General features: G+C 36.3%; 2 protein-coding genes across 2 annotated transcripts in view; one reads left to right on the forward strand and one right to left on the reverse strand.

The window, feature by feature from the left end:
- LOC117803376 (olfactory receptor 51T1-like) overlaps positions 1-14,368 on the forward strand; it is a 255,196-nt gene that overhangs the window by 129,271 nt on the left and 111,557 nt on the right. The gene's annotated exons all lie outside the window — the stretch shown is intronic.
- Positions 2,619-3,563, reverse strand: LOC100480128 (olfactory receptor 51F2). Its single transcript, XM_002928592.2, has one exon. The coding sequence runs from the start codon at positions 3,561-3,563 to the stop codon at positions 2,619-2,621; it is 945 nt and encodes a 314-aa protein (XP_002928638.1).

Genomic DNA, 14,368 nt, shown 5'->3' on the forward strand with positions numbered 1-14,368 from the left:
AGATATCCCATATTCTATGTTTTTGGTTAAAGAAATTATATTGTTCTAACTTTTTGTGGCAGAATTCTAAATTGATGACTCAAATTCAGTTTGGGGACTACTCAGACTCCCTGTGTCTAGTACCATGGACAAAACACTTCAGATATTTTATCTTATCTAAGGAATCCTAGCCAGATTTTAAACTGACCTCATGCTCTGGATTTTTTTATTTTCAGATTTTTACTGTTCATGAGTTTTTTTCAGAATTGAGATTCAGTACATTGGAAAGAATCTCTATTTTTTTTTTTCTAAGCTTTGTTGACAACTCTATAATACCAGGACATTTCCAGTAGTAAAATCTTAAATCAATGGCAGTTCCACAGAATCTTATGCTTGCATGGTAGCATCTTAGAAATACTTCCTCTAATGAAGTCAAATTTCTTGTTGCAAGGTGAGCCCACATAAACCTAACATTAATACATATCCACTGTCTTTCTGATGCCTCTGTACTTACAACAAGTGAAGATGATGAAGAAGGGACAAGGATCTGAGGTATCATTCACCTCTGAGGGGAGGGTATCTATGAGAAACCCATTGTCAGGAGAATCATTTGCCCCTTAAAAAAATCTATTCTGAAGGGATCTTTCTGGTCAGCTGTATTTTCTTGTTTTGCCGTTGTGCTTCAAAAAAAACTATTGCCTAAATCTGCTTGCTGTCCCATGTGGTTTAATGTACTGCAATTGCTAAGGTGGTTTTCTTTTTAACTTGCTATTAATAATATTGAAATATATGCCAGGAAAATATAAATATTGAGGAAACATGGAAAGTGTGTGAATATAGTTTTCACACCTGCTTTGGGAAGGAGACCACTGAATTCACTTGATATATGCTGGTATTTTAGATCCAGTTTTTCCACAGAGAGAAAGATTTAAAGATTATTCTCTACCCCCCAATCCCTACAGAGATCAAAACAAATAAATGTTATATGGAAGATAATAAATAACAGAGAGATATATACAGTTGTACCTTGTTAGAGTTCAGTGGCTTCCCAAACCTACTATTAGACATACCTGGGGATCTTGTTATAAATACAGATTCATAGGCCTCATGCTAGAACTAGTAAAACAAAATATTTTGGGAGTGGGGCTCAGGAATCTGCACTTCCATAGATCTGGGGTTTTTAAGAGCAGTTTTAGGTTTATAGCAACAAAATTCAGTGGAAATTGCATAGGTACTGTATACCCCTCACCCCAACTTAATGCACAGCCTTCTCTATCATCAACATCTTTGATCAAAGTGGTGCATTTGTCACAATCAGTGAACTTGTCTTTGACACCTGAGAATTTTTTTTTAAATTATGTGCAGTAGTTGGTTCTGAGAAACCATTCATGGAAAAAACTGCTTAAATTATTCTTAGTCAAATTGGGCCATATGCAAACTGGAATAAATTCCAGAGACTGTGATCTCAGGTACTAAAATAGCCCTTATCCTATGTCGTTTGGAAAGTCAGAACTATGATCAATTGCTTGGATAATATAGGTAGAAAAATTGGGATCAATTGTAAGAAAATGTCTTATACATGCAAAATGAATTAAATGACACTTAAATTGTTCAGATGGACTATTTGATAGTCTGTTATGTTCAGTTCAACAACTGTCATTGAGTATCTGTAAGGATTGAGTATCTGATAAGGATTGTAGAAGCTTTAAGGCTTTTTTTAATTTAGAGAATTTATAAACTTGTGACAGCCTTTATATTCATATTCATATAGTCAAAATTACATAAAGGCAAAAAAAGATACTGGCAAAGCACTATAAAAGGCAAAATATGGGACACCTGGGTGGCTCAGATGGTTAAACACATGCCTTCAGCTCAGGTCGTGATCTTCGGGTCCCAGAATCGAGTCCCACATCAGGCTCTTTGATCAGTGGGGAGTCTGCTTTTCCCTCTGCCTCTGCTCCTCTACCCTGCTTGTTCTCTCTCTCTCAAATTAATAAATAAAATCTTTTTTTTTAAAGCCAAAATGTGGGAAGGAGAGATCAAGTGTCATTGGGGAAATCGTAAAAAATTTAATGAAGAAGATATTTAAAGATGAGCCTTGACATATAAGTAGAATTTCAAGGTGGAAAATGGGTGTCAAGGTTTAAGTAAACAGTGAAGCTCACCATTAGGAAAGTTGCACCTACATGAAGGAACAGTTAGCAGAAGGGTTTTATTAGACTGCAGAGTATGTGAAAAGACAAAGAGTGAAAAGACAATCCAAATTGTGGAGGACTTTGTCAGAGATAGGAATGATATATGAGAAATAAACATGGAAGTGAGGCATATTGGTTTGTTATTAAATTTTATTTGTGCTGGATATTTGGAAAATTAATTCAAAATGAATGATGTGTAGTGTTGATAGAAACAGCAGACAGATAGGAAGTCAGTTAGTCATCTAGGAATAGGGTAACTGAGAGGTACTGAGAATATGACTTAGTATTTTGGTGGTAGGAAATTTGTAGGACTAACAGCATTGTGGAGATGTTTGAATTAGATGACACCCAACTCTACCCAACTCTAAAATTGCATGGGTTATAACTCCAATTTATGATAAAATTTCACTGACTTTGAAAAAGTTCTTTATGGGCCAATAATGATTAAATATGAGTTCCCTTAGAACACACAAGTTTGAGCACAGCTTTTTGAATCTGCTTTGTTTTCACACTATAGATGATGGGATTCATCACAGGGGGAATGAGCAAGTAAATATTAGCAATCAGTGTGGGCACATATGGTGGAGAATGTTTCCCAAATCTGTGAACAAAAGACAGGCTGATTAAAGGGATGTAGAATATGGCCACAGCTGTGATATGAGAAATGCAGGTGCTGAAGGCCTTTTTCCTCTCCTCTGGTGATGCAATGTTGAGAACTGAGCGAATGATCAGGACATAGGAAAGCAGGATAAAGATAGAGTCCACCCCAGCAGTAGAGATGATTGCTGTTAGTCCAAATGCACTGTTGATCTTTGCGTCTGAACACGAGAGCTTCATTACATCAGGGTGGAAGCAGTAGGAATGATGGAGCACATGACTTCGGCAGAACGATAGACGCTTGAGAAGCAGGACTAGTGGTGTCAGAATGACAGTCCCCCTGGTAATGACTGCCAAACCAATCTGTGCAATCCTTGCATGAGTTAGAATGGTAGCATATCTCAGTGGGTTGGAAATGGCCACAAAACGATCAAAAGCCATAGCCAGGAGCACTGAAGATTCCATGAAAGTGAAGAGGTGAATGAAGAACATTTGTGATAAGCAAGCATTAAAGCTGATCTCCCGGGCATTGAGCCAGAATATTCCTAGTACTGTCACCAGTGTAGAGATGCATAAGCCAATATCAGTGGTGGACAACATGGAGAGGAAATAGTACATGGGCTCATGGAGGCTTGGCTCAGTGAGGACTACAAACAGGATCAGGGTATTCCCAGAAAGAGCAGTTAAATAGAGGCAGCAGAAGGGTATTGAGATCCAGGCATGGGCCCATTCAAGTCCAGGGACCCCAGTCAAGAGAAAAGTAGGGAAAGTAGAATTATGGAAAATTTGCATTATGATCTGCAGAGCTGAATTCTCTTGTAAGATCTTGATTTTCTAAATTTAGAATTTTAAAATTACTTTTAAAGTTTAATACACATTTAGTAAAGTGCTCAAAACTTTAGAGTACAGCTTAATGCATACAGCTTAATGCATCTGTATGCAGTCATACAACTACTTTCAAGATAACTGCTAAAACATTACCAGCAACCCAGAAGGCTTCCTAATGCCTTACCCTCATCAATATCTTCTCCTATTGTAACCATTTTTCTGCCATCTGTTACCATAATGACCATTCCCTGTTCTTGATCTTGATATAAATAGAATCCTGCAGTATTACTTGCGCCCGGCTCCTTTCACTCAATATTATGTCTGTGGGATTCATCACTGAAATAAAATATTTAATTAAGTTCAATTTAATTTCATACTCAGCTAAATTTGTTTGTTGTTTATCACTTACTAATTTGTACTCATCAATATTTTTGTTACAGTTTTTATCCTTCAACTGGATTATAAGTTTATGTTTATTAATATGGTCTCATGAGAATAAGAGTTTATTTTTAGCTAAACTTTGCTTAGTATAATTCTGCTCATAGAAGATACTCAATATGTTTTATTTGCCCTTCCCGAAATACTCTAATGATGAGTAGGTCTAAGCCTAAAATAATTCATTAATTTTGCCTTGCAATTTTAGAATTATTAAACCCATATTCCAAGTGCAAATTTATTTTAACTTGGCAGGAAAACATCTCTTTTCAGGGATAACCTAAGAATCCACCTTAGATAATGCCAGTTCATCCTGTCTCATGAGATCTGTTTACTAGAGTGAACTGAGGGAAGATGCTTCAGCACCATGGATCTGAAGTGTGATACTCTTCTTAATTTGTAAACTAAAATACTGCTTTGTTTACCATTATGGAACATGTCCCTGTCATGGTAAAAATCATGAGGAAAATGATAATCTTCTTTTGTAGCATGTATACCCTGGTTTTTAATATGACTTTTGATTTCTTATAAGGTTATTTGGATATATATTATGTGAATGATAAGAAGATGCTCCATACAATGATCGAAGTATTTTACATAGATTACTTCATTTGAGCCTTGGAGAAACCTAAGGGAGAAGTATTTTTATTCGTTCAGATGCATAAAGTGAAGTTTAGAAGTTTGGATAAATAGCTGAAGGTCATAAAATCTGAAAGAATTGATGTTGGGAATCAGAGAAAATAAGACTTTAGAACCTGTGCAATTAACAACTATACCACACTTTTCAATGATAATAATAATGATATAATTCTAGTTCAATAATAATATAATACGCTATCAAAAATTAGGCAAATGTGTTAGAGTTATCTATGTTTGCAAAGCTCCTAATTATTTAATGTTTCTAGGGTTCAGAGTTGAAACAATTTTATGTCAGGATTGCATCTGTATTGTATGATATGTAAATAAACTAATGAAGCTTAATTTCAGCAAATTGTAAGTTCTTAAACATATTATCAGATGCTATAATTTAAATTAATCCATTGGAAGTTATAATTTAAATTAACCCATGGTGGGGCCCCTGGGTGGCTCAGTTGGTTAAGCGTCCAACTCTTGGTTTCAGCTCAGGTCATGATCTCAGGGTTGTGCTATCAAGCCCCATATCTGGCTCCATGCTCAGCATGGAGTCTGCTTGTGATTCTCTCTCCCTCTCCCTCTGCGCCCCCACTCACTCATGCTCTCGCTCTCTCTCTAAAATAAATAAATAAATCTTTAAAAAAATATCTTTAGGATATCTGTTGTTCCTTTAGAAGCTATCCATGATAATTTCTATTACATAGGCCCATTTAAATACAATTTTATGATCTAATTGATTACATAACTCACTTATTGGATATAGATAAAAATTACTTTATTTCAATAAACACAATGTCTATTTCTTCATTCTTTCAGTTCCACAGGCATTCTATAAACAATGTTCTTATTCATTTATTTTCCTAATTTAGCATACTTATCTTTATCTCAGGCTAAATCCCCTAAATATTAGATCCATGTATCTAACTCTTTGATTTTTCTGCTTAACTATCTCAGCGTCCACTCAAGCACAACATGACTGCATCTGAATTAGTCCTCAGAGCCCCCAAACTTGTATGTTCTATTTTCCTCATTTTGATAGTAGCTCTGTAGATCTATAGATCTGTGGTAGCCTGATGTGTCAGGTTACATGATCCAGAAATCTGAATGTACTTCCACCTCTCATTTGTTGATCATTAATTTCTGTCTGTACTGCAACTGTTCATTATTCACACAGCATATTTCTCTCAGAGTGCTCTAAGATTTAGAATAGACTTCCATTTTAAAGTAACTATAGCTAGTATTACATGAAACAGTCTCTCCCAACTTTCTATTACATTTTCAAAAAAGATAAAGGATAAAAGGGACAGACCAAGGAAGTACTAATGCTTAAACTGGTATCATACATCAAAGATATTTGGAGGGTGATTAACTCCTAACTAAGGAATATGGAGATCAATTGAGTCAAAATATAGGACAGCACTTGAGTAATCAAGGAAAGGGTAAAACACCTCTATTGTTTTAGGAAGGAGGATTGAAGTCTGATTTTCTAGATTACTAGTCATTTCATATTAAGAAAGGTCTGGAGTTATATCCTGCTTCTGAGAAAAATCAGTCACCATCACATGATGGTCTGTCAAAACAATGAATAACAATACAATCTCCCTAAAAAGGCAAAATGCTATTCCCATGATTGTGAATATCATGGATTCATTTAATTAAATTAATTTACTTATCCATTCACAGAGAACTATTTGAGACAGTCCTTTATTATATCTTTCTGAATTTAGGAACAGCTTCTGTGGAATGTTACAGAGTTAACCACCTACATGGAAAGGAAGCAGTTGCTTCATGCTAGGAACATGCTGACCTGGGAGGCGCCGCAGTTTCCATGTCTGGGGCCTGGGCTGAAAGAAGCACTGGGTGAAAGGTTGGAAGACCAGTGAGAGGGTAGCCCTACTATTCTTAGTGAGATAAATTAATATTGAGCCAGGTTCTTTGCCACATAACTCTACCTGTTGTTGCTTTAATTGAACAGCACCATTAATAGGCTGTGACTAACATTCTCAGTTTTTTGTTGAGAAGACGTTGGTCCAGATTGAAGATTCCGTAGACAGATATAATAGGGCCAGTGTGTGAATCCAGATCTGTCTGACTCTCTAGGTATGCTCATTTCACTGTACCATACTGCTTCTGGTGTTAGACAAAATTAAAAAGAAACAAATCAGATTGCTGCGGACTTAAGAAACTGAATGGAATAAAAGTTTTACAGTAAGTGTAAACCAATTAAAAATATAAGTAAAACAATAGAGAGGATGCACTAGTGATTTTGGACTTCTGTTATTTTATGTGTCAGGAAATATACACATCGAATAAGCACAGTTTTGCTATGATTAGCTAAACAGATGAGAATAAAATATCTTTATGGAATTTGGAATTTCTGAATATGTATCAGTTTCCTGGAAATGAACCAAACAGTGGAGAGTAAGTATAATCAGTGACTCCGAGGGTTTGGGGATCAGAGACTGGAGGTAGGTGGGGAGAGTCTTACCTTTCAAGATGTGAAGAATTAGAGAGGATACAAATAAGATGTTGAAGGAGCAATGCCAGAGACTAAGTGAATTATTGTCTTTAACTTCACTTCCAAGAAACTCTTCCTTGTGTTCATCTAAGCTAAATGACTCATGATGGAGCTTAAAGTCATCAGATACATTTTATTATAGACATAACCAAGTACTTGTTCTGATCTGAGCAGCTGCTTAACTTGGCCTTTAGACAGGGAAGAGAGCTTTTCTTACCCTTATTTAGAGTGGGGTATATGAAGGTCACCTGTTTACCTCTATGTATGGAAAATATTTCTAAAGAATGTTGATGGTGTAGTCACTTACCCATCTGGGATAAATACACCCTTGGGGAATTTCAGTGCCATACTATTATGCTTCACCTCTCTGCACCCAAGTTATTTAGCTGGCACCAGGAAATGTGGAGGTGGAGAACCAAAGAAATATAAATATATTGACATGGTAGCTCTGTGTTTATGTGTTTTAATTAAAAATGAAATTGAATCATTACGCTGAACATGGATACACCATTTAAGATGAGGATCCAATATTTCTTCTTGATTTTTTCTATGTGTTTTTTTCTTTCTTTTATAATAATTTTTTATTATGTTATGTCACCATACAGTATATCCTTAGTTTTTGATGTAATGCTCCGTGATTCATTATTTGCGTAAAACACCCAGTGCACCATGCAATATGTGCCCTCCTTAATACCCATCACCAGCCTATCCCAATCCCCCACCCCCCTCCCCTCTGAAGCCCTCCGTTTGTTTCCCAGAGTCCACAGTCTCTCATGGTTCATTCCTTCTGTTTACCCCCCCTTCATTCTTCCCTTTCTTCTCATACTGATCTTCCTATTTCTTATGTTCCATAAATGAGTGAAACCATATGATAATTGTCTTTCTCTGCTTGACTTAGTTCACTTAGCATAATCTCCTCCAGTCCCATCCACGTTGCTGCAAATGTTGGGTAATCGTTCTTTCTGATGGCTGAGTAATATTCCATTGTATATACGGACCACATCTTCTTAATCCAGGCATCTGTTGAAGGGCATCTCAGCTCCTTCTACAATTTAGCTATTGTGGACAAAGCTGCTATGAACATTGGGGTGCATATGGCCCTTCTCTTCACTATGTCTGTATCCAGTGCAATTGCTGGATCATAGGGTAGCTCAATTTTTAACTTTTTAAGGGACCTCCACACTGTTTTCCAAAGTGGCTGTACCAACTTGCATTCCCACTGTGTTTCTTGTAAATAATCTATTATACAGATTTTTGCGTATAACTAAGTGAAATAACAAATACTTTGAAAGTATCTCCAACTAATAGCATAGTGCCAAGCACATAGTACATACGAATGAAATATTTGTTAAAATGAGCAAATGGATTTCTACAATTCAGAAGCAAACAGTAAAATAANACTGTTTTCCAAAGTGGCTGTACCAACTTGCATTCCCACTGTGTTTCTTGTAAATAATCTATTATACAGATTTTTGCGTATAACTAAGTGAAATAACAAATACTTTGAAAGTATCTCCAACTAATAGCATAGTGCCAAGCACATAGTACATATGAATGAAATATTTGTTAAAATGAGCAAATGGATTTCTACAATTCAGAAGCAAGCAGTAAAATATATTTATAAAGTCAAGGGCTTCCATGAAGTTTACCCTTTCAATAGAAGGAAGATTTGTCAGCATAGCCCCTCAAATGGAAGCAACTCCATTTAAGGAAAAAAAAAGTAGATTGGCTTTTCTTCAGGGATTATGTTAATTAATGTCTGTATAGTGATTAATTTTTCCAAGTAATTTCAGGTACACTATCTTATTTAGTCTTAGTTGTTCAGACTAAAACAAACATTTTTAATTTACCTGACAGATACTAATAAACAAAGTACTTGACACAAAATCAGTGGTCAATAGTGTTTATCAAATTAATTTATCCCTCACTCTTGCAGATCTATTTCACAGTCTGGAAAAAACAATCATAAATAAGCAAAATCGAAGCCACCTTATTCAACTCTATTTTGGTTGATGATTAGGCTAATTAGCAAATAAGGTTGGTTAAATATAGGAATCATAAAAGTAATTTTAACCTACAGTGAAAATTTTATTTTAACTTGAGACATATGTATAATTTATTCATCATTATTTTATGTAGAGTTAGGGCTTTTCAATGTAATCCTGCAAATGGCAATTTTATGTTATCTTCCTTTGTAAACCGTATCTTTAATATAATATATACAATTTCCATTATAATAACTGTGATGGTGAAGGAAAAACAAGTAGCCCACAGTGCACTTGGGGGAAAATGAAGATTTGCTAATTGGAGAAAGAGCTATGAGTGTTAACTGGCTGCTAGCATCAGTCAGTATGTTTTACAGAGGGAATACATATTGCTGTATAATTTAGCAAGCTTATTTAGTAAAATTTTCATGGAAATCTTTTTTTTTTCAGATTTTATTTATTTGGCAGAGAAAGACACAGTGAGAGAGGGAATATAAGCAGGGGAAGTGGGAGAGGGAGAAGCAGGCTTCCTGCTGAGCAGGGAGCCCGATGCGGGGGCTTGATCCCAGGACCCTGAAATCATGACCTGAGCCAAAGGCAGATGCTTAACGACTGAGCCACCCAGGCACCCCGGAAATCTTTTTTTTTTTTGAACCATTTTATTGAGGTTTGATTGACTTATAAAAAGCTGTATATATTTAATGTCTATAATTTGATGGATTTGGGAGTAAGTATACAACTATGAAACCATCATCATCATAAAGGCCATATACATATACGTCACCTCCAAAGTTTTCTCTCACCACCTTTAGTATTATTTTTTGTATGTGGTAAAACACTTATCATAATAACTCCCCTCTTAGCAAATTTTAAGTATACAATACAGTATTATTATATATAGGTCAACAGGTATGTGAAAAGATGCTCAACATTAATAATAATCAAGGAAATGGAAATAAAAAAAGCAATGAGATTTCACATCACACTTACTAGGATGCCTACTTTGGGGGGAAAAATAGCCACAAAAAACAAAGACAACATAAGTTGGTGAATATTTGGAGAAAAGGGAACACTGGTACACCATCGGTGGGAATTTAAATTTATACAGCCATTGTAGAAACAATATGGAGGTTTCTCACCAAAATTTAAAAAAGAATTATCATATGATCCAACAATTCCATTTCTGGGTATTTATCCAAAGGAATTGGAATCAGGATCTCAAAGTGAGATTTGCTCTTAGAACTCTGCTACCTGCTTCTCTCAATAATGGAGATGCTTCAGCCTTTTGCCTGCCATCTTTGATGAGTTTCTTTTTCCCTGTTTTTCAACTTTTCTAAAAATGTACCAAAAATTATATGTATAAAGATTTCTGCGGATAATTATGAGAGAGCAAATCTCACTTTGAGATCTACTACCCTGCTACCCAGGATTAGAACATGTTTTCTTTAAGAACTAGGAAGATCGGTAGGGGAGGAAAGGGATAGAGAAAGGGGGGTAATCAGAAGGGGGAATGAAGCACGAGAGACTATGGACTATGAGAAACAAACTGAGGGCTTCAGAGGGGAGAGGGGTGGGGGAATGGGATAGACTGGTGATGGGTAGTAAGGAGGGTACGTATTGCATGGTGCACTGGGTGTTATACGCAACTAATGAATCCTCGAACTTTACATCAGAAACCAGGGATGTACTGTATGGTGACTAACATAATATAATAAAAAAACATTAAAATAAAAAAAAGAATATAATGTTTTCTTGGCTGGCAGAATTCATGTACAACTTGGACAACAAGAGAAGCTATTGGAGATTATTTTAAGCAATGTTGTGATTCTCTTATGAGATTAATCTGATATTTGTATAGGACGTAAATTAGAATGAAGAGAGATTGAAGGTAGGGACATGTGGCAGAGTGTGCCTATAGTACAGGCAGATTCTGAAGGAACAGATAGTAGAGTTGGAAATGAGGGAAGTATGTTAAGCGCCACATCAAAGGAGTTGCATTATGCTCTATGTAACCAGTTTCAATGCGGAAAGACATGTTGCCAGGGGCCAGAGGAGGCTGGTTGAGTTTTTTCAAAGTAAAACTTATTCACTTTACATCCTTCACTATCAAGGATAATTTCACTCATCCACAGAAGGATAAGATTGTAAAAGAAACAAAATAAATTTTGGCTTTGGACTTGCTGAATTTGAGGTACTGTTGGGAGTTATGGATTATTTTGGTAGGAAGACATAGTTAGAAATGTTTCATGAGAGTATATGCTCATGTTTTGTGTATTTTTACATGTAGTAGGTCTTGTTGAATGACCTACTGAATGAATAATGAACAAACTGTAATTTTGTGGAAATTAGTTTTGGATAATGGACATCTTTTCTGTTTGCTTAACATTACGTAGGGCAATGGGTACAGAAACAAAGAGTTAAGTTGCTACGAACATTTTGTAGTTGTTTTTACATATTTTCTTTAATTCTCATAAATTGTCCCAAACTAAGAATTATATTTTCTTAAGGTTTAATGGTGTATAGAGTTACTTGTTATTAGTAGCAAAGCCTCTAGCATTATGCTGAATTCATAAAATAGTAATTGTCAGAATAAGTAATTCTTTAATATAGTAAACATGAAAATTTCATGAAGAATCTAAATGTAGACATAAGGGACATTTTATTGTTTCTGTGTCTAACAAAGTAGATTTTTAATCTTGATTATTTTTTAATCATTTGCTTCAAAATATCTGAATTTGTCTCTGCTGGCCTGCAGGAAAGATGTGACATCCTAATATATGTGTTCACATTTTATAAATTTACATAACTGTCTTGTTATTCATCTAATCAGTGATTTTGCAATCCTTGGAACTTTTGCCTTGAGGAGTTTTGCTAAAGGGAAATTTTCAAATTGAAAATATTCTTCTGTTTAATCAATCATTTAACTCTTAGGATACTGGCCATTGTCTTAAAGACATTCGTCATTAATCAAATGTTCTTAATGCACACTTTTGGATAAAAAGCAGATATATGCGTGGTGTTGGGTGGTTCTTTGGTAAAATATTTTCCCTTTTCTGATAGACCCAAACATAGAAGTGGGCCCAATATTCTGGGCCTGTACACATGAACCTGACTGAGCAATACTAGAGACTTAGATACCTGACCCAAGAAGGGTCAATCAGATGTTTTCTCATGGGAATTTTCTTATTTTTTAGAGAGAGCACGCACAAGTGGGGGTGGGGGAGTGGCAGAGGGAGAGAGAGAGAATGGAGCCTGACGTGGGGCTCGATCTCAGGACCCTGCAATCATGACCTGAGTCGAAATCATGAGTAAGATGCTTAACTGACTGAGCTGCTCAGGCACCCCTCTCATGAGAATTCTTAATAATGTATTTCAAAATAATTTCTGTTATAGAAAAGCTGCAAAAACAATACTAAAATTTTCACATCCTTCACCTTGATACTCCATTTCTTTAGTATTTGAAACTTTGAGGGGAGCCCATGTACCTGAAAACATGGCAGGCTGTTAAGCTTCTCCTGAGCACCCCAGAGCTGCTCTGGCTTCTCTGTCACAAGGGTAGGTTGTTTGGCCACTCCTTGTATTGCCCTACATACTTTTCTCTCAATTTGATAGATGTGCTTATTATTAAATGTGCCCTTCACATCTCTGATTTTCTCAATGGTCCCAGTTCTGAGCTGCTATAGTCCACCATCACATTCCACAGAGGTCACATTTCCATGAGCTGTTTTCAGCCAGTGACTGAATGTGGCAGGGAAACTAAGGCAGGCCCATTCCTAGAAGATACAGAATTCCTCTGACAGATGACTTTGACTTGAGGATACCCAATGACCTTGACTAATTCTGTTTAGAACTGCCTGATAGTCTCAGATGATTCTTTCTACCAAAATTTCTCATTTTTCCTCCTTAACTCAAGGTGAAACTTACGTCAAAGTATGACAGTTCTTCCAGTCTCCTTTTTTTCCATTTTTGTCTCCTATTTGTAATGTTACCTCGCCCCTTGTTGGCTGTTTGTCTATTTCACCCTAGGGATGTCATGCTCTATTGAACATCCCCACAACTTCTTGAACTTTTAAGTTCTCTTGCCTGCCCTTTGGACCTTGTTGGTTCTTATAATAAGTGCAGCCCTCTGGTTTTTGGTGATTACCTGGCCTCTGTTTTGTCCAGACTGCATCATATACATGTCTATTAATGAACCTAGCTCAGTGACTGCATCTCATATTGTCCTTGGTCAGCAGAGAAGAGCCACTTCTCAGTGATGGAGGTATCATTCTTGCAGCTCATTCCTAATGAACTTAGTGGATGCCGTGTCCTCTAGGTTTCTCATGGAACACAATCTAGGGTAGGTCTTCTGACCTTATATAATCTATTCATCCCAGTGCGCTCACTTTCCTTAGCCATTTTAATTTTATTGGTTAAACAATTGTTCATTAAAGAAGTAGAATCATGAATACATGTGTGTTAAAAGAAAAAGTGGAAGGAATGTGGTATTTAGGGTGGGAAGAAGCATGATTCAACTTGAAGTTAACCTGTTGCATTCGACAAATGGGAAGAATACAAGTCTAATTGGAACACACAGGTGATGAAGTAGATAAGCAAGCACGTTTTACTTCAAGGCTGACAGACTTGATCCATCCTTCTGAAGGACACATTTTGATTTCATTTTTTCCATAATTGATCAGATGACAGCTTACAGGATGGATCAATTGAAGAGAGAAAAAAGGGCAAGGAACACAACAGATGTACATAATGAAAGAACCAGGACATATACAGTGTATGGAAAAACATAATGAAAATAGTCAAATGCCTTCACATGCACAGAACTGTATTTTTCTTTTCTTGACTGTCTCTTATTTCTACATGTAACCTATAGGATGAACTATTCAGATCCTGAAGACTCTCCTATGAGTATCTTTTTTTAAAGATCTAGTTATTTATTTGAGGTGAGGAGAGGAGAGGCAGAGAAAGAGAAAGAGAAAAACCCAAGCAGACTAGGTGCTGAGCCTGAGGAGGGGCTCGATCTCATGGCCCTGAGATTATGACTTGAGCTGAAACCAAGAGTCAGACGCTCAACCAACTGTGCCACCCAGGCACCCCATCCTATGAGAATCTTTTTAATGGTTCCCCCTTGAGCTACTGAACTTTATTAGAAAGTTAATTTGATAAATTTACCTCAAGCCCACTCTATACACTAAGCCAAG

The sequence above is a fragment of the Ailuropoda melanoleuca genome, chromosome 8 (assembly GCF_002007445.2).
Source record: "Ailuropoda melanoleuca isolate Jingjing chromosome 8, ASM200744v2, whole genome shotgun sequence".
Taxonomy (NCBI): domain Eukaryota; kingdom Metazoa; phylum Chordata; class Mammalia; order Carnivora; family Ursidae; genus Ailuropoda; species Ailuropoda melanoleuca.